The sequence below is a fragment of the Bufo bufo genome, chromosome 1, assembly GCF_905171765.1.
Source record: "Bufo bufo chromosome 1, aBufBuf1.1, whole genome shotgun sequence".
Classification (NCBI taxonomy): domain Eukaryota; kingdom Metazoa; phylum Chordata; class Amphibia; order Anura; family Bufonidae; genus Bufo; species Bufo bufo.
Window position 1 is genome coordinate 806,106,625 of NC_053389.1, and position 26,389 is coordinate 806,133,013.

The 26,389-nt window shown below is 43.9% G+C and overlaps 1 protein-coding gene across 3 annotated transcripts in view; it reads right to left on the reverse strand.

Annotated features, from left to right (window-relative positions):
* Positions 1-2,958: 2,958 nt before the first annotated feature.
* LOC120986537 (NXPE family member 3-like) overlaps positions 2,959-26,389 on the reverse strand; it is a 58,739-nt gene continuing 35,308 nt past the window's right edge. For 2 of the 3 annotated variants that reach the window (XM_040415164.1, XM_040415165.1), the window contains exons 3-6: positions 20,374-20,594; positions 15,970-16,040; positions 14,399-14,614; positions 2,959-3,592 (exon numbers count right to left, since the gene is read on the reverse strand). In XM_040415164.1, the coding sequence (XP_040271098.1) occupies positions 3,060-3,592; positions 14,399-14,614; positions 15,970-16,040; positions 20,374-20,594 (1,041 nt within the window). In that variant the 3' untranslated portion in view covers positions 2,959-3,059. Of the gene's footprint in view, positions 3,593-13,301; positions 13,367-14,398; positions 14,615-15,969; positions 16,041-20,373; positions 20,595-26,389 lie in introns of all 3 variants that reach the window. The other variant, XM_040415166.1, reaches the window with a different exon arrangement.

Here is a 26,389-nt window from a genome sequence, read left to right on the forward strand (position 1 = left end):
TAAAAGGGGCGGAGTATCTGTCACTTTGCAGTTTTACGAAACATATACCCTCTTGCTACTATAATAATAAGGCCTTACTATATAGAGAATACAGTTTTTTTGCTAAACCTTATTACTGGTTTATTCACAGACACAATATATGATTAGAAAGAAACCAGAAATATTTATTAGGTTTCTAAAAAAGCTTATTCTCATTATGATAGACCAACAGCCGGATTTATCATTACACTTACATCTTACTCCACTTTTACATATGTCCAAAGTCACTTTTGGCTAAGTCAGATTTATTAATGGTCCTTTAATACTGTGATAAAGTTTGACGCAGTTTATACTTCAGTAAGCGGCTTTACAAAAGTTGCACGTCTTTACGAAAAAGTCACATGTTCTATTAAAAAGTCGCATAAGATAAGCATGGTCCTCACTAGTGTGAAATTGTACAATTTTTAGCGAATTTTTAAATTGCTGCAATAGTAAATCTGTCTAGAGATTCATTTACATAAGAAAACACGCCCACTTTCAGAAAACTGGCGAGCATAGCGATAGCGCAAAAATTTGACTTTTTCACTCCATTATTTTGACATGAGCTAATGATAAATCTGGCCCATAGACTTTTCTTATATGACAAATATAAGAATGTTAGAAAATAAATATCTGAAGAAAAAACTTCAAAGTCTTTCCTAAGATTCAAACCTAGAATCTCTACATGCAAAACCAATAGCTTAACCTCTAAGCTATAGCATTATTTCTTAGAGACTCATGGGGTTTCTGTGCTTATAAGCTAACACTTATTACTGGTGTCTTTCTAATCTTTTACTGTGCCTGTGAATAAGGCCTCCTGCACACGACCGTAGGTGTCCCGTTGTCGTATTGGGGACCGCATTTGCGGATACGTAATACATGGGCACCGTTCCGTGTGCATTCCTCATCACGGATGCGGACCCATTCACTTTAATGGGTCTGCAAATCCGGAGATGCGGAACGGAAGAACGGGACAGAGCACTACAGAGTGCTTCCGTGGGGTTTCGACCCATACTTCTGTTCCGCAAAAACATAGAACATGTCCTATTTTTTTGCGGAAATGCCAGATTGCGGACCTATTAAAGTGAATGGGTCCGAGATCTGCTGCGGCTGCACCACGGACAGTGTTCATGCATTGGGGCCCGCATTTTGCGGGCCGCAGCACGTACACAGGGTAGACACGTTCGTTTGCAGGAGGCCTAAAGCAGTGATATGTAGATCAGCTTTCTGAACAGATCTGTGTGGTGAAGCTATAGTACATAATGATATGATATTACTAGCACACAGCTCTTGGACAGGGCTCTACTCTCAGTCTGATGTCTTTCCCTGTCAATCAGGGGAGGGGGGAGTGTGCAGAGCACAGGGGGTGCTACAAAGCAGTGCTCATGCTACAAAGCAGTGCTCAAAGGATTCAGTCCCTGCTCTTGGTGCTTGAACTTCTCGTTTGCATATGAATAAAAACGCTGATTTATCTGCAGCTGTTTATCATACAGACAAAAGAAAGATAGTTTTAGTATAGTATGTCTGGTTTAATAGGGTTGATCCTGGTGACATAGCCTCTTTAATATGATGTTAGGAGGTTAAGTGGCTCTGTATGCTTCAAGACAAGACCCAACGGCATTTACCAGTTATTTACCCTACTGGTCTTGGAAGAGGTACATTAAGCAGAGTAGACAGTGGCTGCCTGACTAACGAGCAACTTTCAGCTTTGTGACAGAACTGCCTGCCCTGTTGGAGGTCCAAGACATTTCCACTTTCCAGGTCCAAGACATCTCTACTTTACATCTCCAGTTTTTTTGAGAGACACCCGGGTACTCCAGGAGAGTTGACATTGTCAGACATACGTAGTTCCCTGCATTAGAGATTGCTCCATGCGTTGTTTAGGACAATCCCACTCAAGTATCAGGTCCAGATAGCAAGTGAAGTAGGTTTTTCTGCTATTTTTGTATGTTAAGATGGCTCTATAGAGACAACATGTAGCAAATCATGAGCAACCCAAAAATGTTCACATATGATAGATCCTTCCGAAAAATGTAGTGTACAATAAATATTAAGATGTGAACATGCAGCACATGGGGTCAACGTACATGGGATCCCCTTAAGAAGTTATAAGTGTTTGTCGTGATGCCAGTTGCATTGAAGCAAGAAGGGCACAGAGCCCCTTTTAGTGATATGGTACCCAGTGTAGGGAATGCCAGAGTGGTGTAGGGTGGCCTAAATGTCCCTAATGGTGATGCATGTGTCACGGTGCTCCTACCTGGATACGCCGGAATCCCAGGCATGGTCGTGTGAAGCAAAGCAAGGGGTAGTGGAGGAAGGGGATGATGAAATAACTTGAGTTCAGACCTTATGTTGAAGTCGATAACAGATTTACTTTCAATACATTATTCTCCAAACGATTTACAAGCATTGTCTTGGTTACCAGCAGGCTTTGGCATAAATTCTAGCAGGCAAACACACTTGGCTATGCTACATCTGTTGCTCTTTGGCTCTGCTGTGCTAACAGGATTAAATAGGAATCTTTTCTTCTGAAGGATGCTGCAACTTCTTTCTTTAGTCTGACTCTAGATTTGTCCAGGGAACTTCATTCCTGGCTTCAGAGGCTTAAGGCTTCTGCCTCTGGATCCAGCTGAGCTTAAGGTGCTCCAGCTGGCTTGGCTAGGGCTCATCCAGCAGGGATGAGGACTTGCTCCTTTCCCTTCGCAGGGGTGCTCTAGAATGCTCCTCACTAACTAAACTCCTCCCTCTCTAGAGAGAACTAGAATGAAAAGAAGGGTTCCATTCTAGGAAAAATAGCTCTGCCATTTATGCCGCCATCTGCTGGTGAACCAGACAAATTACACTTAAACAGTTACAAAACAAGAAAATGGGAATACACATTTTGTAGGCCCTGGAAATTAATACAGGGGATGTCATCTGGTTAACCATAGGAGATAGTAGAGGAGTGCGAAGGTGCTAATGCACCTCTGGGGCGTTACAAACATTTTTGAGAATCCTTTCAGGTGACCATCATGTAGGCTTGTAGAAGTGTCTCTTCTCCATTAATGTGGACATATATGAGACAACATAAGGTCCACCTGGTTCTTGATAACTGGAGGTCCTGGGTGGATATTGTCAGGAAGATAGTGGCAGGATGTCATGTCCCAGGCATCCAAAATTATGACCTCCATTCCTTTGAAGACTGCCCTTAGTAAAATGTCCAGCTGAAGAGACAACCAGTCACTGCCAAATATTGACTTATAACCCGTATTGGCAGATTTAATGATCACTGTCGTCTCAGGGCTTCGAAAAAGAAGAGATGAGATTGCCTGATGGACTCTCTCCAGCCGTTCTAAGTAAACCCTCAAAGGGTAGGAGGTAAAGTGGGCCCAAAGGGTCATCACTATCACAGTGTGGGACCCCCCACCGATACCAGCCAAGTGAGCTGCTTCGTAGTGGAGGTCAGACATCATGGTCTTGGTGGTCCTTAAAGGTAATCCATGGGCACGCCATCGCATGACCAGACCGGCGTCAGCATCTACGGCTATCAGAGGACCCGACTGGTAATTAACATGCAAGTCTATCCTCTTGAGACCTATGGAGAAAAACAAACAGCTTCATAAAAATATTCACCTTCTTGGACTTTTCAAGGTTTTTCACCGTTCATGTCAAGGTAAAAACAAACCTCTACAAAGTGATCTATATACCTTTCTAGTCAAAAGAGACCTATAGACCTCAGAACTCTGTTGGTGGATTCCACTGATTTCAGCCGGAGCATCTGACAACATTCTGTCTATGAGAGATGCTTGGCTGCTATGGATCCGTTTACTTCGTTCTATACTTTCTGCTCCCCTTCCCCTGTTGTACTGAAATGAGGTTATTTGGGGATGACCAGAGATGATGTGAGTTTGAGGTCCACCTTGCAGTTCTCTGTCATCTATATGGCCTCCTTTGTGATACAAACCTTGATAAATGACTTAAAATCTTCTAATCTACATTATTGTTGTTCCTCTTGTGCTAGGTCATCTGTATGACATTATATACATACATTATATGTATCTCTTATATATATAAAAATTAGTTTCTGTCTGTCTGGACGTCGTTCTGTCTGTCTGTCAGTTCTTTATGCGCGACCAAACAACTGGACCGATCTTCACCAAATTTGGCACACAACTACATCAGGTGTCCGGAAAGGTTTTAGAGCGGGTCTCAGCTCTCTGGGACGTACCGTTCCTGAGATATTTCCAAAATATGACCTGTATTAGCCAATACAAGCCTGCAAGTCTTTCTCTTCAAATCCCAACTGCCATACACAGGGTCAGATGTCCCTTATCAGCCAATAGAAGCTCGCAGGCCCTTAGTCTCCACATACACACAGTTTTACTCCAGGTTTCCATAACAACCCAGCCATTTTTCTTCACTGCTGTAGGTCAGCTTTAGGCTAGGACTGCAGAACGACAATAAGTCGCACGACACATAGAGCACAACTACGCTGCTACATGCATCCATCTTGGATGGATTTTTTGTGACTGACGTGTCGCAGTGGCAGTGCGACACCATAGCCTATCATTATAAAAATTGTTGAGACAAAATGTCGCACGACACATGTCGTCATGTAGCCCTAGCATTAAAGGGGCAGGGCGCTGTGGAGGTCACTGTTAAAGGGGAGAGAACTGTGGAGGTCACTGTTAAAGGGAAGGAATGCTGTAGAGGTCACTAATAAAGAGGCGGGTGCTGTGGAGGTCACTTTTAAAGGGGCGGGCACTGTGGAGGTCACAGTTAAAGGGGTGGGTACTATGGAGGTCACTGTTAAAGAGGCGGGCACTGTGGAGGTCACTGTTAAAGGGGAGGACACTGTGGAGGTCACTGTTAAAGGGGTGGGAATTGTGGAGGTCACTGTTAAAGAGGCGGGCACTGTGGACGTCACTGTTAAAGAAGCGGGCACTGTCGAGGTCACTGTTAAAGGGGCGGGCACTGTGGAGGTCACTGTTAAAGTGGCGTGCACTGTTGAGGTCACCGTTAAAATGGCGGACATTGTGGAGGTCACAGCTAAGGGGGCAGGGGCCACTAATTAAGGGGCAACTGCTGTGGAAGTCAAAGTTAAGGCAGCAGGGTACTGTGGAGGTCACTGTTAAGGCAGTGGAGTACTGTGGAGGTCACTGTTAAGGGGGCGGGCCCCTAAGGAGATTACTGTCAAGGGATTAGGGTACTGTGAAACTCACTGTTAAAGGGGAGGGCTGCTGTGAAGGTCAAAGTTAAGGGGATGGGCTGCTGTGGAGGTCCCATTTTAAAGTGGCGGGTCACTGTGGGGGAGGGGTCAGTGTTAAGGGGTGGGGAACTGTGGAGTTCACTGTATAAAGGGCGGGTGCTGTAGAGGTCACTGTTATGGGGAGACTGTCGATATCTTTTAACGACACACAGAAACATTAAATGAAATAGATGAAATATACCTGTGTGAATCCGAGTCCTTCTGCTAGTCTGTTATATATATACAAATTAGTTTCTGTCTGTCTGTCTGTTTTTTGTGCGTGACCAAATGACTGGACCGATCAAATTTGGCATACAGGTACATCACGTGTCCAGGAAGGTTTTAGAGCGGGTCTCAGTTCTCTAGGACGTACCATTCCTGAGATATTCCCCAAAAAATGACCTGCATTAGCCAATACAAGCCCCCAACTGCCATGCACGTGGTCACATGTCACATATCAGCCAATAGAAGCTCAGAGGCTCGTAGTCTCCACATACACACAGTTTTACTCCAGGTTTCCATAACAACCCAGCCATTTTTCTTCACTGCTATAAGTCAGCTTTAGGCTAAGGCTACACGACAACATGCACAGACTTAGATACACAGCACACAGTATCACACATGAAAGGATTAGATACACAGCTCCACAGACAGTATCGCACATGATAGGATTAGATACACAGCTCAGCAGACAGTATCACACATAACAGGATTAGATACACAGCTTATCAGGCAGTATCACACAGGATAGTATATTAGATACACAGCTCAGCATACAGTATCACACAGGATAGGATTAGATACACAGCTCAGCAGACAGTATCACACAGGATAGGATTAGATGCACAGCTCAGCAGACAGTATCACACAGGATAGGATTAGATACACAGCTCAGCAAGGATTAGATACACAGCTCAGCAGACAGTATCACTCAGGATAGGATTAGATGCACAGCTCAGCAGACAGTATCACACAGGATAGGATTAGATACACAGCTCAGCAAGGATTAGATACACAGCTCAGCAGACAGTATCACTCAGGATAGGATTAGATGCACAGCTCAGCAGACAGTATCACACAGGATAGGATTAGATACACAGCTCAGCAGATAGTATCTCACAGGATAGGATTAGATACACAGCTCAGCAGACAGTATCACACAGGATAGGATTAGATACACAGCTCAGCAGACAGTATCACACAGGATAGGATTAGATACACAGCTCAGCAGACAGTGGGGTGTCACCTTACATCACAAACAGTGTAATAGCAAGCGATCTAAAAGTCATACATGCCCTAAAATAGTACCAATCAAACCGTCATCTCATACCGAAAAAAATTAGCCCCTACATAAGACAGTCACCCAAAAAATGAAAAAAAAACTATGGCTTTCAGAATATGGAGACACAAAAAAATATTTTTTTACAAAAATGCTTTATTATGTAAAACTGAAACAAACAACCAAAAAAGTAGTCATATTCAGTATTGTCGCATCCATAACAACCTGCTTTATAAAATTAACACATAATCTAACCTGTCAGATGAATATTGTAAATAGCAAAAAATAAAAACGGTGCTAAAACAGCTATTTTTTGTTATCTTGCCTCACAAAAAGTGTAATATAGAGCAACCAAAAATCATATGTACCCTAAAATAGTACCAACAAAACTGCCACCTTATCCCATAGTTTCCAAAATGAGGTAAATTTTAGGAGTTTCTACTCTAGGGTCTTCAAATGTGACATGGCAGCTTAAAATTATCCCAGTGAAATCTGCTTTCCAAAAACCATATGGCGTTCCTTTCCTTCTGCGCAATACCGTGTGCCCGTACAGCAGTTTACGACCACATATGTGGTGTTTCTGTAAACTACAGAATCAGGGCAATAAATATTGAGTTTTGTTTGGTTGTTAACCCTTGCTTTGTTACTGGAAAAAAAAATTGATTAAAGTGGAAAATCTGCCAAAAAAGTTAAATTCTGAAATATTATCTCCATTTTCCATTATTTCTTGTGGAACACCTAAAGGGTTAACAAAGTTTGTAAAATCAGTTTTGAATACCTTGAGGGGTGTAGTTTCTAAAATAGGGTAATTTTTTGGTGGTTTCTATTATGTAAGCCTCACAAAGTGACTTCAGACCTTGAACTGGTCCTTAAAAAGTGGGTTTTTGAAATTTTCAGAAAATTTCAAGATTTGCTTCTAAACTTCTTAGCCTTCTAACGTCCCCAAAAAAATAAAATGTCATTCACAAAATTATCTGATCATGAAGTAGACATATGGGGAATTAAAAGTAGTAATTCGTTTTGGAGTTATTACTATCTATTATAAAAGTAGAGAAATTTAAATTTGGAAATTTTTGGTAAATTTGGTATTTTTTTATAAATGAAAATGAAATTTTTTTATTCAATTTTACCACTCTCATGAAGTACAATATGTGACGAGAAAACAGTCTCAGAATGGCCTGATAAGTAAAAACATTTTAAAGTTATTACCACATAAAGTGATGCATGTCAGATTTGCTAAAATTGGCATGGGCAGAAAGGTGAAAAATGGCTTGGTCCTGAAAGGGTTAAATAAAAAAATAGATACCCATGCAAAGCCGGGTCCTTCTGCTAGTATATATATGAATATGAATTCAAATCATCTCTCTTTCACCGCCTTTCTGTTATAGTCTTAACATATTCATACAGTATAGTGAATGATGTAAGAAAGAGTATAAAAATAGCAAATTAGTGTTTTTTTTCCACTTTGTTGCCACCACATATTTACCACTAGCGGGAGCGGACTGCAAACAAATGTATACAGCTGTCATCAGTCAATACTAGCTGTATGCATTCGAACCTATGGCATGCATGCCAGAGGGGGCACTCAGAGCCCTCTCTGTGGGCACACGGCTCTGTGTGGGCCGTGCGTAGAGTTGCCACCTGTGCACTATTACTAATGAGCACTTCCATTACTGAGCGCTCATTAGTGGAGCCTTTGCCCCTCCCCCTCTTTTGTTTGTGTTAAAAAAATAAAACCGCCTCATCCATTTGTTGCGGTGAACACTCGCTACTCACTGAATGCACACAGGAAAGGACCTGCGCTCCAGTGTGAGGACGTTTGGCAGCATTGACTGGAAGCAGCAGGACAACCAAATCGATGAGGTGAGCTTTATTTTTTTATTTTTTGCACAAGAAGAGTGGTGAAGGGGGCATTAATAATTCTGTGGCCTGTAATGGGAGCATTATTAATACTGGGGGCCACTAATGGAGGAAAAATAATACCAGGAGGGCACTAATGGGGGCATTAATTTTACTAGAGGCCATTAATGGGGGCCTCATTAATACTGTGGGCCATTAATGGGACATTATTAATACTGGAGGCCACTAATGGGGCATTATTAATACTGGGGGCCACTAATGAGGCATTATTAATGGGGCATTAATAATACCGGGGGCTACTAATGGGTCATTATTAATACTGGGGGCTACTAATGGGGCATTATTAATACTGGAGGCTACTAATGGGGCATTATTAATACTGGAGGCTACTAATGGGACATTATTAATAGTGGGAGACACTAATGAGTGCTTTATTAATACTGGAGGCCACTAATGGGGCTTTATTAACACTGAAGGCACTAATAGGGGCCTTATTAATACTAGGAGCCACTTATGGGACATTATTAATACTGAAGGCCACTATTGGGGCATTATTAATAATGAGGGCCACTAATGGGTGCCTTATTAAAAGTGGGGCCTTTATCGGGGCCTTATTAATACTTGGGGGCCACTAATAGGGCCTTACTAATACTGGGGGCCACTAATGAGGCTTTATTAACACTGGTGGGCACTAATGGGGGCCTTATTAATACTAGGAGCCACTAATAGGGTATTTTTAATAATGGGGGCTACTAATGGGTGCCTTATTAATAGTGGGCCATTAATTGGGGCCTTATTAATACTTGGGGCTTACTAATAGTGCTTTATTAATACTGGGGGGCACTAATGGGAGCCTTATTAATACTGGGAGCCACTAATGGGGCATTATTAATACTGAAGGCCACTAATGGATGGGGAAAAAAACAGAAGGCCACTAATTGGGGCATTACTAATACTGAAGGTCATTAATGGGGCATTATTAATAGTGGGGGCCACTAATGGGTGCCTTATTAGTAGTGGGGGCCATTAATGGGGGCCTTATTAATCCTAGGGGCCCACTAATGGGGCCTTATTAATACTGGGAGCCACTAAAGGGGCCTTATTAATACTGGGAGCCACTAATGGGGCATTATTAATACTGAGGGCCACTAATGGAACTTTTTTAATACTGGGGGCTCGGGGTGAGCGAATCAAGCTTCGGATCCAATATCCAAAGTCGATTCGTTCAAAAACTACGTTTTAGTGCTGTACATAGACCTGTTTCTGTGGAGCATTAAAATGTATGTGCTTCGGTGAAGGAAAATTCGCTAAGTCCAAAGTCATGCAAGACTTTAGTGAATAACATTGGGCTTTACAAACATTTTAAAACAGGAACCTGAAGTTGACTGGTAACACAGTACCGAAGCGGTCCTATCAGTGATTGACAGCCTTCCCTCTAGGAAGAGATGGTCCTATCAGTGATTGAGGGCTTCCCTCTATGAGGAGACGGTCCTATCAGTGATTGACAGACTTCCCTCTATGAGTAGATGGTCCTATCAGTGATTGACAGCCTTCCCTCTATGAGGAGACGGTCCTATCAGTGATTGACAGCCTTCCCTCAATGAGGCGGCGGTCCTATCAGTGATTGACAGCCTTCCCTCTATGAGGAGATGGTCCTATCAGTGATTGACAGCCTTCCCTCTATGAGGAGGTGGTGCTATCAGTGATTGACAGCCTTCCCTCTATGAGGAGATGGTCCTATCAGTGATTGACAGCCTTCCCTCTATGAGGCGGCGGTCCTATCAGTGATTGACAGCCTTATCTCTAGGAGGAGATGGTCCTATCAGTGATTGACAGCCTTCCCTCTATGAGGAGACGGTCCTATCAGTGATTGACAGCCTTCCCTCTATGGCCCCTTTCACACAAACAAGTTTTCCGCGCGGGTGCAATGTGTGACGTGAACGCATTGCGCCCGCACTGAATCCGGACCCATTCATTTCAATGGGTCTGTGTACATGAGCGCTGTTTTTCACACATCACTTCTGCATTGCGTGAAAATCACAGCATGTTCTGTATTCTACGTTTTTCACGCAGCCCTGGCCCTATAGAAGTGAATGGGGCTGCGTGAAAATCGCAATGTATCTGCAAGCAAGTGCGGAGGCGATGTGTTATTCCCTGATGATTGCTAAGAGATGTTATTTGTAAGCCTTCAGTTTTTATCACGCGCGTGAAAAACACATCAATGCGCATTGCATCCGCAGGAAAAAAAACTGAACGCAATCGCAGAAAAAACTGAATGAGCTTGCTTGCAAAATTGCACATTTTTAACTGAACGCACCCTGAATGCATCCGGACCTAATCCGTCACGCTAATGTGAAAGAGGCCTATGAGGAGAGTGATTAACAGCTTTCCCTCTATGAGGAGGTGGTCCTATGAGTGATTGACAGCCTTCTCTCTATGAGGAGATGGTCCTATCAGTGATTGACAGCCTTCTCTCTATGAGGAGGTGGTCCTATCAGTGATTGACAGCCTTCCCTTTATGAGGAGGTGGTCCTATCAGTGATTGACAGCCTTCCCTCTATGAGGAGGCGGTCCTATCAGTGATTGACAGCATTCCTTCTATGAGGAGACGGTCCTATCAGTGATTGACAGCCTTCTCTCTATGAGGAGATGGTCCTATCAGTGATTGACAGCCTTCCCTTTATGAGGAGGTGGTCCTATCAGTGATTGACAGCCTTCCCTCTATGGCCCCTTTCACACAAGCATCAACCCTGGCGACAGCATCCGCAAAAGGCTTGTGTTTCGCATTTAATGAAGGAGTTTGTTGATTTGGGTTTAAATGTAAGTTTAAGCACGAGTGCTCCGGATGCGGGGGGAATCATGGAGCGGCGAGATGCTTTAAGGGCGGTAGACAAAAAGGGGGCGATTCTAATAGCAAAGGGGGAGACGCCGATGCGGCTGGGAAAGATGGAGTCGCATCTCGCTAGATACCTCAACAGAGAAGCTGCGGCTTTGATTCGTGAGGGTTTTCTTGTTGGTTTTAGGATTCCATTCGGGCCGGGGGGCGGTGTTGTTAAGAAGGAACTTGCGGTCGGCAAAGGAGCATCCGGATGTGGTGGCGGAGAAGCTAAACAAGGAGGTGTCGCTGGGGCGGATGGCGGGCCCATTTTGGGAGCCGCCTTTCTCTGATTTACGGGTGTCTCCGCTGGGGGTAGTCCCCAAGAAAGAAGCGAACAAGTTTCGCCTTATTCACCACCTGTCATTTCCTAAGGGATCGTCACTCAATAATGGTATAGACCCCGCACTGTGTTCGGTGGTGTATACTTCCTTTGATGCGGTGGTTACCTGGGTGAAGCGTTATGGGAGGGGTGCGTTGCTAGCAAAAACTTATATTGAAACAGCGTTTAGGTTACTGCCAGTGCATCCGGATTGTCAACATTTGTTGGGGTGTTTTTGGGATGGGGGGTTTTTCGTTGATCGTTGCTTGCCTGGGGTGTTCCCTGTCGTGTGCCTATTTCGAAACGTTCAGTTATTTTTTTTGAATGGGCAGTGGTGAACTCGTCAGGTTGTGAATCTCTGATTCATTATCTGGACGAATTTTTGTGTATAGGCCCCCCCGGGGTCGCAAGTGTGTGCAGTGTTGCTAGAAACATTGCGTTCACTTTTTGAGCTGTTTGGGGTTCCGCCGGCGGCAGAAAAGACTGTGGGTCCGGTAACGGAATTGAGTTTTTTAGGGATAGTGATTGATTCTGTGAGAATGGAGTATAGATTGCCGGAGAAAAAATTGGTAGATTTGAAAAGGGAGGTGGCGAGGGCTTTACGGGCGAAGAAGCTGCAGTTACATGAGATTCAGTAGCTACTTGGGAAACTTAATTTCACGTGCCGGATTATGCCCATGGGGAGAGTGTTCAGCAGGCGTTTGGCTGGGGCGACTGCGGGTGTGGTAGCCCCGCACCATTATATTCAGTTGGGGAAGGAATTGCAAGCGGACTTACTGGTGTGGAGCTCTTTCTTACAGAAGTATAACGGTCGCTCGCTATTCATGGGAGAGGTTATAGACTCGTTTGATGTTGAACTGTTTACTGACCCATCTGAGGTGCTGGTTTTGGGGCATTTTGTGGGGGTCAATGGTGCGCTGGATGTTGGCCGGTTGCGTGGATTGAGCAAGGCTGGGTAAAGAATTTGGCTCTGTTTGAGCTCTTTCCAATAGTGTTAGCGGTTTTGCTGTGGGGTGATTCCACTGCGATAACTTGGGGGTAGTTCAGGCGATAGACGGTTTGTCGGCTTCGTCGCCACTAGTGGTATGGCTCCTTCAACGGTTGGTGTTGGAGTGTTTGTCGCTCAATGCCTGCATGGTGGTGGTGCATGTGCCAGCGGTGGAGAACTGTGTTGCTGACGTCCTTTCTCGTTTGCAGTGGGATCGTTTCAGGAGGCTGACCCCGGAGGCAGAAGTAGTGGGATTGCAGTGTCCAGCATGCCTGTGGGACCTGTTGGAGGAACCGTAATGGGGCTCATTCAAGCATCGTTGATGCCTGGTATGTGGGCTATGTATTGGAAAGCATGGCATTGCTGGGAGGCGTGGTGTGGTGATATGGGCAGGGGGATGGCGGAGTTAGAATTTTCTTTGTTGACGTTCGTGGGCCATTGTAGGGAGGAGGGCTGGTCGGTGAGTAAGATGAATGGTTATATGGCGGGGTTGGAGTTTGGTTTTAAGTTAAGAGGGATGATCGATTTCACCAAGTCATTCTTGGTAGCCCAGTTGTAAAAGACATGATGGATGGACGTGGTACCAAAAAATGCAACCTGTCACGGGTCTCCGAATGTGGAAACACTAAAATGATTTATTTTTTTCATAAAACATGCTTTTATTCAACAAAAGCACTAAAAGGTAACAAAACAATAAAGTTGATATCATAGAATAAAATTTGAATTACCTACCAGATGTGATTATATGCACCCAAAATGATGGCAATAAAAATTACAACTCATCCTGAGCCCTTTGTCTATCAAAAATAAAGGAAAAAGGAAAATAAGATGATGGTTCTTGAGATGCTCTTCCACTGGTGGCTCGTGTCCACAGCTCCACTCACCATGTGTCTGTCCTGTGTGTGTATGTGTTAATAGGAGCCCAGTTCATTGTATCTCCACTCTGTTTCAGGGGTTACACCATCCGCTCCTTGCTCTGTGTGCTGCTTTCCAATGAACTCATTAACTCCCCTACGTATGCTGGGCTCCTTGTCCCACCCATTGCCTGATCTACAGGTTCTGTCTGGTTTTGCTAGACCTTGCTAAAAGAGCTATAATCTGTTTGTTGCTGTGTACCGACTGCTGCTGGATTCCTGGACTTTGACTCTTGCTGCCTGCCCTGACCTCGGCCTGTTTCTTGACTACAAGTATTGCCCAGGGGTGGACTGGACATAGACCCTACAAGGAAATTTCCTGGTGGGCCAATGCGCAGGGGGCCACCCGAACCCACCTCGTGCAGAACGATCAGATGTTTTTAGCATTAATTAATGCTGAGAGCATCAGGTACTTTGCACCTGGTTTGCGGCCGTAGGTGTCCTTCTGAATTCAACTCTATCGCCATGCTCACAATTGAATACTGTAGCGGGCGGCAGTATTTTTTGCTGCACTATAGTATTGCTGGCCCTGCCTACATCTCTTGTCCCTGCCTGCATGTGTCGGCCCCGCCTACTTGTGTTGCCCTACTTTCAGTCAATTTGGACCCACCCTTAACATGGTGCCACTTTTAGGTTTTTTTCCAGGGCCACTTTAAGTTCACAGTCTTCCCCTGGTATTGCCTGACCCCCTGGTGCTTCACATTGATGTCTCTTATTCCAGTGGGTCAGGAGCCAACCGCTACTGGTTGTTGGCACAGTGGATCCTCATCCACAGATCATAACAGACGAGTCAATGAAAAGGTGAGAAAAATTAATTGTTTGGTCCCAAAGGCCCAAAATAGTCCGGTCCTAGGAGTGTAATGATAAATCTGACAAATACCCTTTAAAGTCTGACATATAATGTGAAGCTCTTACTAGGTATGAACCTCTCCAGGTACTCGAACCACTGCCTCAGAGTGGAGTCCCCAAACATATGGATGTCTTTTCCTCTAAGACAGTTTAAGGCGCTTGAAGGCTCAGGAAAATGACGTCCCTTGCACGCTAATGATGTCCAAGTATCTTCATAATAGAATCCAGATGGCTGGAGAGACTCTTGACCAGGTCTACAGCTGGGGAGCTTAGAGATGAGTTCTGCAAGAGTGTGGGAGAAGTGAAGGTTAGAGATGAGGTAAGGTTTACTCAGGTTACTGTGACTCACAAGAAGAGTGAGAGTTGGTGTGGATATCATGATGCAACAACGGTCCTGTTTGGAACCTAGGGCTTTCAGATCAGTTGTCACCATAGTGTTCTTCAGTGGCCTTAGAATGGGAATGTGGCCTTAGACATGTAGCCTTGAACATGTCCTGACATCTATTACTCCTAACCCAAGTCCAAGCATGCATTTCTTCTCTGTGTGAAGACAACAAGCTTGTTTCCCATCCGAAAAAGAAGATCAGGCACACCCCCATGCACCCCCAAGATGTCTGGTCAACATTCATCTAATGTGTAGGACAACCATAAGGTGTAATTGTGATGGGTAGCCAAGTGTTCAGAGAACTAAGGGCACTGAACAGGAAGGGACCGCCTCCACAACACTTTTTTGATTGTGGCCCTGGTGGGATCAAAAATTGGACTTCTTAATCATGCAACATGCACATCACCTCAGGCATGAATCCCCTCTTCACCTATATAGTGCAGTCAGCAGTTTTGAAGGGTCAAAACTGCTGACAGGCTCCTTTTAAGGTTTGAGGTGGGAAAGAAAGGATTGATCGGCACCATTACCATTGCATCATGATGCCACTTAGCTCAGTTTGTCTCCTGATGTCCTCCTCCTTGTGACAGTGTGGCTTCACACATTGTGTAACTTTACACCCTGGGCAAATCAGCCACAAAGTCTGCACGTCTGATGCCACGTATGAATCCAGCCTTGACGTGCTAAGATAACAATTCAGCAGTCTTGATAAGCAATGCTAGTGTGAAAAATACACAATGAACTAAATACAACGTGCCAACATCAATAATAGCTGAAGTAACCAAAAGATACAGCCATTGGACTTTGTGGATCTGGTTCCCTTCATCTACTCCTCCTCCTCGCTTAATTGTTGCCCCTTACAAAGCTTCTCAAGGATTAGGAAAGCATGGATTTTTTTCTCAGAAACAGCAACACTCCTGTCCATGGGTTGTGTCTGGTATTAAAGTGAATGGACTTGCAGTACCACACTTGACCTGCAGATAGAAAGGAGCTGTTTTTTGTAGAAAGCAGCTGTGTTATTATAATCCTGGAGGACACCACTGAGAAGAATACGTTAATTTCCCATAAATGGGACAGCATGAGATCTCAGGAGGTTTTTGGAAGACAGCACTACTAAGCAGTTGACCATTTACATAATCCCGCCTACTGGACTCTTCTGTTTCATTTGCATATCTGGTGCCAAAGGCAAGGGAACACGGGTATGAACTGAGTAATTGATTGTAAAACTAGATAATATTGAGGTCTCCAACCTTACCAGAAAACGACTGATCTGATTGGACGTTGATCGGAGGAACTGAACCAGGTATAGTCTTGTCAGTGACAGAACTAAAGGAGAAAATGATAAATAATTAGAATAATGAGAAATATCATTACGAGGCCGTGTCTACCACCATCAGCCTAAGCTAACCAGTTTCCATGTGTAGGGTTATAGCTCCACATATACATCCAAATTAACCACCAATATTGTAGGACATCTACTGTATGTAATTGGATCAGTACCCTAATTCTACTTTCACACTAGCAGCAGCCTTCTCCGGCATGGTGCTGCTGCTAGTGCACGCTGAGAGGCGGCCGGAATAAAACTGCACTAACGGCAGCACAGATCCGGCAGGCTGTTCACCCACCTAAACAGCCTGCCTGAGAAGGCTGCCGCTAGTGTGAAAGTAGCCTAGCAGTTATATGAAGAACTTCAAAGCCATATTGGGCTGTACATTAGACAGAGGTTCACAGCAGTAACCTCTAATTCCAGCAGAGGGCACTAGATCCTGGGTCAGAACATCCAGGACAAGTGGGCAGGGAATATTGCTCCAGTGTGTGCACATGTGTGCAGAGACTTGGTGAGTAGCCTGATCTAGAGCCTAGGTGCCAAAGAAGCTAGGTTGAGAATTGAAGCCATGAGAAGAAAAGTTACAGCCTTGTGGTCTCATTTCAGAATATCACAAGTAAAGTGTCAAAACCAGCCAGATGTCCAGGGCAGCTAACAGCAAGTGGAGACCAGGAGTGTAGAAACCACAGCACTGCTGAAGTACACTGCTCAAAAAAATAAAGGGAACACTTAAACAACACAATGTAACTCCAAGTCAATCACACTTCTGTGAAATCAAACTGTCCTCTTAGGAAGCAACACTGAGTGACAATCAATTTCACATGATGTTGTGCAAATGGGATAGACAACAGGTGGAAATTATAGGCAATTAGCAAGACACCCCCAATAAAGGAGTGGTTCTGCAGGTGGTAACCACAGACCACTTCTCAGTTCCTATGCTTCCTGGCTGATGTTTTGGTCACTTTTGAATGCTGGTGGTGCTTTCACTCTAGTGGTAGCATGAGACGGAGTCTACAACCCACACAAGTGGCTCAGGTAGTGCAGCTTATCCAGGATGGCACATCAATGCGAGCTGTGGCAAGAAGGTTTGCTGTGTCTGTCAGCGTAGTGTCCAGAGCATGGAGGCGCTACCAGGAGACAGGCCAGAACATCAGGAGACGTGGAGGAGGCCGTAGGAGGGCAACAACCCAGCAGCAGGACCGCTACCTCCGCATTTGTGCAAGGAGGAACAGGAGGAGCACTGCCAGAGCCCTGCAAAATGACTTCCAGCAGGCCACAAATGTGCATGTGTCTGCTCAAACGGTCATAAACAGACTCCATGAGGGTGATATGAGGGCCCGACGTCCACAGGTGGGGGTTGAGCTTACAGCCCAACACCGTGCAGGACGTTTGGCATTTGCCAGAGAACACCAAGATTGGCAAATTCGCCACTGGCGCCCTGTGCTCTTCACAGATGAAAGCAGGTTCACACTGAGCACATGTGACAGACGTGACAGAGTCTGGAGACGCCGTGGAGAACGTTCTGCTGCCTGCAACATTCTCCAGCATGACCGGTTTGGCATTGGGTCAGTAATGGTGTGGGGTGGCATTTCTTTGGAGGGCCGCACAGCCCTCCATGTGCTCGCCAGAGGTAGCCTGACTGCCATTAGGTACCGAGATCAGATCCTCAGACCCCTTGTGAGACCATATGCTGGTGCGGTTGGCCCTGGGTTCCTCCTAATGCAAGACAATGCTAGACCTCATGTGGCTGGAGTGTGTCAGCAGTTCCTGCAAGACGAAGGCATTGATGCTATGGACTGGCCCGCCCGTTCCCCAGACCTGAATCCAATTGAGCACATCTGGGACATCATGTCTCGCTCTATCCACCAATGTCACGTTGCACCACAGACTGTCCAGGAGTTGGCAGATGCTTTAGTCCAGGTCTGGGAGGAGATCCCTCAGGAGACCGTCCGCCACCTCATCAGGAGCATGCACAGGCGTTGTAGGGAGGTCATACAGGCACGTGGAGGCCACACACACTACTGAGCCTCATTTTGACTTGTTTTAAGGACATTACATCAAAGTTGGATCAGCCTGTAGTGTGTTTTTCCACTTTAATTTTGAGTGTGACTCCAAATCCAGACCTCCATGGGTTGAAAAATTTGATTTCCATTTTTTTATTTTTGTGTGATTTTGTTGTCAGCACATTCAACTATGTAAAGAACAAAGTATTTCAGAAGAATATTTAATTAATTCAGATCTAGGATGTGTTATTTTTGTGTTCCCTTTATTTTTTTGAGCAGTGTATAAGATTGTGTACCCAGACAGATATCTCCAGAAAAGGCCACCTGGAGTATGTAGAGGCTGAGCACACTATTGTCCTGGGGTTGTCCTCGGTTCAGTCAGAAGTGATTACTGAGTTGCAGGGACTGTTTGGTGTGTATACATGTGCATCTATACAAGTAAGGGCTCGTTCACACTGGCGTTTTGGTTTCCGTTTGTGAGATCCGTCCAGGGCTCTCACAAGCGGTCCAAAACTGATCAATTTTGCCCTAATGCATTCTGAATGGAAAAGGATCCGCTTAGAATGCATCAGTTTGCCTCCGATCAGTCACCATTCCGCTTTGGAGGCGGACACCAAAACGCTGGCTGCAGCATGACGAAGCTGAGCCAAATAGATCCGTCCTGACACACAATGTAAGTCAATGGGGATGGATCCGTTTATTATGACACAATCTGGCACAATACAAAACGGATCCGTCCTCCATTGACTTTCAATGGTGTTCAAGACTGATCCGTCTTGGCTATGTTAAAGATAATACAAACTGATCCGTTCTGAACAGATGCAGACGGTTGTATCATCTGAACTGATCCGTCTGTGCAGATCCATGACGCATCCGCACCAAACGTGAGTGTGAAAGTAGCCTTACATGTAGCCTGCTATGCTGATCACACTTTAGATCTGTTGACAACATCCTCTTCATAGAGAGGGAGCTGATGGTGACCCAGTCTAGGGCTGTCTGTCACCTGTTCTTCTGAATCTTACAAGAAGAGTTGGTGTCAATGATGCTTGGATGGGGACCCAACTGGACCCACCGGTGGGAATGGTTCTGTGGGGTCTCCTTAGTTGTGCACATGCAATTTTCATTCCACCAGGAAGTCCAAACAACCGTTTTAAGGTAGTCACAACTGTCTCTATTTTAGGAGAAAAAAATGTCTATGGCACAATAAGTTATTAGATCCTTGACCCAAATTGAAATATTATATATTTCTCAAAGAAGGCATCTACATTAAAGGGGTTCTCCTATGATTGATGTGAAAAATGAAAATCAGATCTCACATAGGACATGACAATCTCTTTCTAACAAAGCTAGAACCAGCCCTGTACCTCACATGGATCCAGAGATCTCCCCTTTCATTGCTCTGCTAGATTTATATCAAGCTGGTAAGGAGCATGCTCAGGGATTGTGTCCTTTTACAGGGTGTGTATTTTATGATCACAGTTCATGGGGAGTTTTCTTCCTGTAGCAACTCTATCACAGAAAGGGGTGTCTTTTCTGCTGCATCTTTCCCTATCACAGCTTAGAGCTGCGTCCTTTGTGCCACAGCTTTCTCACTATCACATTTCAGGATTGTGTCTTTTTTGCTGCAGCTGTCTCTGAGATCCTCTAACAGTAGGTACAGCTGGTGGTAGTTGAAGGATGGAACTGAGCATGTGCGACCACCTCAGTGATGTTACTGCGATGGATAGAGAAATAAAAAGAACAAACAGCAGGTGGCGCTTTACAGATACATTTTATTGAAATACTTGGTGGCTATACTTGATTTTTAATTATATATGATTACAAAAATATTCAGATCCAAGAAAACTGTTAAATATTTTTCATGGGACAACCCCTTTAAATTATTGGATTAACTATGGCAAAACCCCATCTAGCAAACTTCCATAGTTTCCCGTTTTTAAAGCAAAGAATCCCAATCTATGCAGACGATGAAACCTTGTGCCCTTGAGATGTAGTGTATGCCCCCTTGCTATAGTTATGGGCCGGGTTATGTGAGGATCATTAGATGGACCTCTGTGGGAGCTTTGGTACATAGTCATTTTAAATTACCCCAAAACTGTATTTTCTGGGTACATTTTTTTTTCGTCCACCATCTATTTGATGCATTTTGTAATTCTGCTTGACCTGAGAGCAGCTGCCTGACACTGGTTGCTCAAGTTCATTTTGTCATCCACAAAAAAATCTATTTCCATGTATTTGTGTTGAGTGCCGAAGAATACCTGACCCTCAGAGACATCCACTGTGACAGACATAAAGATCTACAAAGATTCATGAAAAGGGTGTCGCTCACCCGCTCAGTAGAGAGTCCTCCAGGGCGTTGGTCACTTTGCGGTATCCTCCCATTGAGTGAAAGACCAATGAACTGCATGGCATCTTCTGAGGTCTCACACACTGCCACGTGTCACCACTAACAGGATCCGTATATTTGCAGACGTCATTTCCGGCAACCTCTAGATTGCACTCCACCACCGCGTTGCTGTCATTGTAGTGGAAATGACCATTGAAATAGACCTAGAAGTCAAAAACTGCATTTTTAAAAAACTTGCATGGACCTAGAATTGTACAGGATTGGAAAAACAAGACCGCTTTCTTCCAGAAACAGCGCCACATCTGTCCATGGGCTCAGGTTTTTTCAAGGGCATGGGGCTAAGCTGTCATACCACACACAACCTATGGACACACGTGGCAGTGTTTCTGGAAGAAAGCAGCCATGTTTTTCAGAGACCTTGCTGCATCTCGTCCTTTCCAATGGATCTGCACCAAATTATGAAGAAGGAACCTTCGAGACTGCCTTTATTTTGGATTCTAGTCGGTAAGAATATGCATGCATACAAATATGCTGGTCTGGACATGGACATATAGTGATGGACCCAAAACACGAAATTGTTCAGGCAAAAGCCTATGTCATAGCTTAAGGACAATTGGTTACAAGACATTGATGGGACTGACTTGTGCTCCAATTACTTCTTTGGCATGAAAGGGGTTGGATAAAGTCCTAGGAGAACCCAAGGTCTCATCCACGACTCTTCAGGGCAAACTGAGCACTTTCGATGCGGGTCAAAATTATTTGTATAATTCTGCTGACCAATTCATTAGAATTGGACCCGAAAAGAATTTCTAGAAATTTGTCCATCTCTAGTTCCAATGTACGGTATGTTATATTGATATTTTATTATTACAGATGGGAAGAAGATTTTTTTTTGTGCAGAGGGAGTTTAGGTGACAAGAGATGACCATTTTTTTTTATATATATATTTTTTTAAATTTATATACAAAATAGACATCCAAAATTTTTTTCATTTTTCTCCCTATTTACCCTACCTCCCCACACCCAAGCTAACCCTGAGAGAGGAGAGCGAGAAAAAAAAAAAACAATAACCATCCTAATTATTTCCCCCCTCATAATCATACATTATTATTCAGCCAACATTTCCAAAATTTATCAAAATAATCCTTCTTTCCCCAGTTATTGTATATTATCCTCTCTATCTTTATCATATTCTCCACCGACCTCTTCCAATCTGCTACCAAGGGTGGGTCCTTTTCATACCCTTTTTTAGTTATAGTAAGTCTTGCCTGGAATAGGAGTTTACAGAGTACTCTCTTACCCATTTTAGAAAACCCGAAACTGTACTGTACCTCCCAATATACAAGCCACTGGATCTCCTTTTATTTGTACTCCCATAATTTTTTTTAATTGTATCTGCTATCCCTGACCAATAACAAAATAATTTAGGACATCTCCAAACAATGATAAAGCCCAGCTTGTTCCATACCACATCTGGGACATTCATCCGAGGATTTCAGACCCATCCTTTTAAGCAGCATTGGGGAGCGGTACAATCTATGAATGAAAAAAAATTGAGAGACCCCATGAGAGGCCCTCATTGAGACCACAGCCCTCTTCCTTAATACATCTCCCCACCGTTCTTCTGATAACCCTTCAATATCTTTCTTCCATTTATCTTTAGCCAACATTTTGATCTTATCCTGTTTCATTTTCAGCAGTAGTTTGTATCTTCTTGAAATGCTCCCATTTTCTTTTCTATTATCCAGGAACGGTTTTATTTTTTCCATAGGCGCCTTTTTAGATTTTTGAATATCTGACTGTGATGAACTAATTGCATCCCTCAATTGCAAATACTTAAAAACTATTTATTCAAGATCCCAAATTCTTTCCTCAATGTTTCAAAATCTTTCAACACATCCCCTTCAAACAATAGTGACGACCAACAAACTCCATTACTTGTCCTAATTCACATAATGCTTAATTTTCTGAATTTCCCCCAAATTAATATTACTCCATATGGCTGTAACATCTATAAATCCCTTAATATCCATAATTATTTTAATTTCTCTCCAAACGTGATCCATTAAATTAAAAATAGAACTATTATTATTTGTGATCCCTAATACTCCAGACTCTAAAACCTCCATCATCTTGCATTGACCATCTTTCCAACCCCAATTCTCCACATACCAACTCAAAATAGGTGTTATATTATCTCTATTCATAAACCCAAACTGTGGCTGCCTGCAGATTGCATTGCATTTTCACAGTGACAGGTTCCCTTTAATTAAAAAATGAGCTGGCTTAGCATGTCAGGGGTTTACTCATAATTAACAGCGTGCAAAGTATAAAATCAAACTAAAGTGTGTAAATCAAAATACACAGAGTGAAGGTATCATAGATAATAGTGGTGTCCTAACCAGAATAAAGTAATTACTAGAAAGAGAACAAGGACCCTTAAAACATCATATTTTATTGAATCAGTACTAAAAACGGAACCTATAGTTGAAGGTCACCAATAGGACAACCCATATACCCAATATTTCAAAAACAGGTACGATATATATATATCTGATTCCACTAGATACAAGATCAAAGTATCGCTACCAACGAAACAAAACTAAAACAAAAAGGAAAAACCAAAAAGTGGGAGGGCTAGGGGCAGAAAGTGAAGGCAAAAATGGGTGAGGTATAGGTCTGGGGGTATTTTCCCTATACAGACGCTAGTATAGCCTCAGCCCGGAGACAACCCCTGAAGGTGGGATTACTCTGACCACATGCCTAAACCTGATAGGCCCTGGATATCCCTACCACCTTAACTCTTTAAAGATAAATCAAACCGACTTGGTGATATTTGATACAGCATTTTACATGTTACCAAAGTGGATGGAAGATACTACCTACAAAGTGAACAGAAATATATAAAAAGTTTGTCACAAAAGTAACTACTGACCCAGATGGATGGGTCACAAGATAGATTACTCACATGAAAAATGGCCCCATAGCGTCTACCGCCTGACCTGCATATGATTGTGCAGGAGAGGATAGTGCTGTCGGCTGATTTAAATACCCTTACCCGGCGACTGAGATTCGCGCCGAGTGACCTATTTCCGGTGAATGGGGTGCAAAGTCCGCCCACTTCCGGAGTGTGAAGCTAATACAGCGCTCCAAAACTGCGTCCCAAGTGCGTCCACTCATAACTTCCGGTGAATGGAACTCACCATTTACGGCCAGTGGAACGCACCTGTTGCTGCCAGCTAGAGCAAGACATATGCTCTCCGACGGTTATACCAGGGTGCACTTTAGCGGAGTGCTGCCACCATTATTCCCACAATATAGCGCATGATCGCAGCACTGAAAAGAGATTGGAGGGAAAAAGAGGGAGGCATGAGTTGCTATATATAGTGTGGGGACTTGCTCTGGTAGACAAGCTAGCGGATGCAGTATAGAGGCAACCACAAAGTCTTCAACTTAAACAGTTCAGTGTTTTATTCACACATAAGGAAAAACAAAAGGTGACATTTTGCAGTCTAGGTGTTTGTTCACACGATGAAAAGTCCATAGAACAAAGAACTTTCACCTGGTTTGCAGTTTCTCCACCTGTGGTCCACAGCAGGCTTTAGGGGCCTGTTTCTCAGCATGCGGCTCCCAGCCCTTTTGCACGGCACAAGTTTTGAGATCCCAAAACACACAGGGACTGACAGCGCTCCACTGTCAGAGAGGAGTAATCCACACACAGCTGAGACTGCTGGCTGGGTTTAATATAGGCCAGTAAAGACCTGACCTGGAGCGTGGGGAGAAGCCACCCACCCAGCACTTTGGCTACTCCAAGTAAGAGTCGGCCCAGATCAACTTACACCCATACTAAAATAGCAACATGTCAACCAGCACTAGCTGCCGCTGATACTTGAAAATACCGGCTCTTACTTCACCGAGGCCAGGAACCTCGGTGACACATGCCTTCTATCAACGACGGACCATTGCCCCTCCCTACATACCTCCCCCCTTTGTTCAACCCTGAGGGGATGAACACTTTCCAGACAGTGTACCCGGGACACGGCATCCACGTTTCTCTGTAAGTGGCCTGCCCTGTGTTCCACTGAGAACTTGAAGTTCTGTAACGACAAGAACCATCTGGTGACCCGAGCATTCCTCTCTTTGGCTTGGCTCATCCACTTGAGGGGGGAGTGGTCGGTAACCAGACGGAACTTTCTCCCCAACAGATAATAGCGGAGAGACTCGAGTGCCTATTTGATGGCCAGGCACTCTCTCTCCACTATACTGTACCTAGTCTCGGCTGGGGTAAGTTTACTGCACAGGAAAACAACAGGATATTTCTCCCCATTGATTTCCTGAGAGAGTACAGCTCCGAGGCCTACTTCAGAGGCATTGGACTGTACCACAAACTCCCTCTTGAAGTTGGGCGTCACCAAAACCAGTGACCTGCACAGGACCAACTTCAATGCGGAAAAAGCCTCTTCCACCTGGTCATTCCAGCGGACCATCACGGACTTCCGTCCCTTCAGGAGCCCTGTCAACAGAGCCGCTAAAGTGGAAAAATGGGGAACGAACCTCATATAATAGCCCACCATTCCCAGGAACGACTTTATTTGCCTAGTGGTGACAGGTTGGGGCCAATTCTGTATCGCCTCTATTTTATTTACTTGGGGTTTGATAACTCCGCATCCAATGACATACCCCAGGTACTTAGTCTCCTCTAACCCTATTGCACAATTTTTTGGGTTAGCCGTCAGTCCAGCCTTCCTAAGGGAGTCCACTACAGCCTGCACTTTTGGTAGATGACTTTCCCAGTCGGTACTATGAATGACAATATCATCCAGGTAAGACGAAGCGTACCGACTATGTGGACAAAGTACAATGTCCATGAGCCGTTAAAAAGTGGCAGAAGCACCATGCAGACCAAAGGGTAACACCTTATATTGGTATAGCCCTTCTGGTGTGATGAAGGCAGTTTAATCTTTGTTCACAGAATGGGGTGGCTCTACCAATCCGTAGGATAGAAAAGGTGCTCACTATCTAAGTGTTAACTCCAAAAACACCAAAAGATTAATAAATTGTAAAAATAATAAATAAAGATATGGCACTCAATATCTGGAGGACTGCTCAAAGCAAATTACTTTATTACTACTACTATAACAGTTCTCAATTGTTAAAAGATTTAAAATGTCATACAAGATACGTAAATTGTACAGAAATTAAATAACAAAAGGATAAAACATCACAAATGACGATAAGATAAAAATCACTTGAGGTATAAATGTGTATGTCAGACAGCTTGTAGGTGCTTTCTGAATTTCTGATTAGTCCACCACAGAAAAATTGGTTATCAGCACTATATAGGCTGTTTGTCAGTAATTCTCTGAGATTTTTGATAGTCACCAATTCTTCAGTTAGTAAAATAATAAGCGATTCTTGATGTTATAACGCAATGTTAGACTTTATGAAAGAGTCATATTATTCTTATAACACAGTTCTTAAATTTGTCAAATTGTAGAAATTCGGGAATTATTAGCTCTGGGTGGCGTCCCACCTATTATCGAGCTGCCTTATTCCCTTACCTCCAACCTCTGAGTGCGGCTTTTTCCTTTTGGTCGCCGTTCCTTCAGCGTGTTCAGCTTTTCCTTAGCTTCAATTTAGGTGAAGAGTGGAACTGTGTCATTCCAAGAAGCTATCAAGCATAAGTCTTTATGTAGGACGGATCAGTCACTTCAGAGGTTAAAACAGAGGTAGAGTTGTAAGTGTCCTTGCGTACGCCAAAATGGTGGTATTGTGGGGTCCAGATTCCTCCCAGACGCGTTTCGAAGTCCCAAAAGGTACTGACTTCTTCCTCAGTGGTGACCTGGCTCCCACTAAACCACCTTTTTATATCCTCTTTCCTAATTGGTTCCAGATGTCCCAAAAACCAGTCCTGGACTGGGATTCAAATTTCACAGTGTCCAAGATCTGGTCTGGAGTATAACAATGTGGTATAATCAATAAAATCGATAAAAAATGG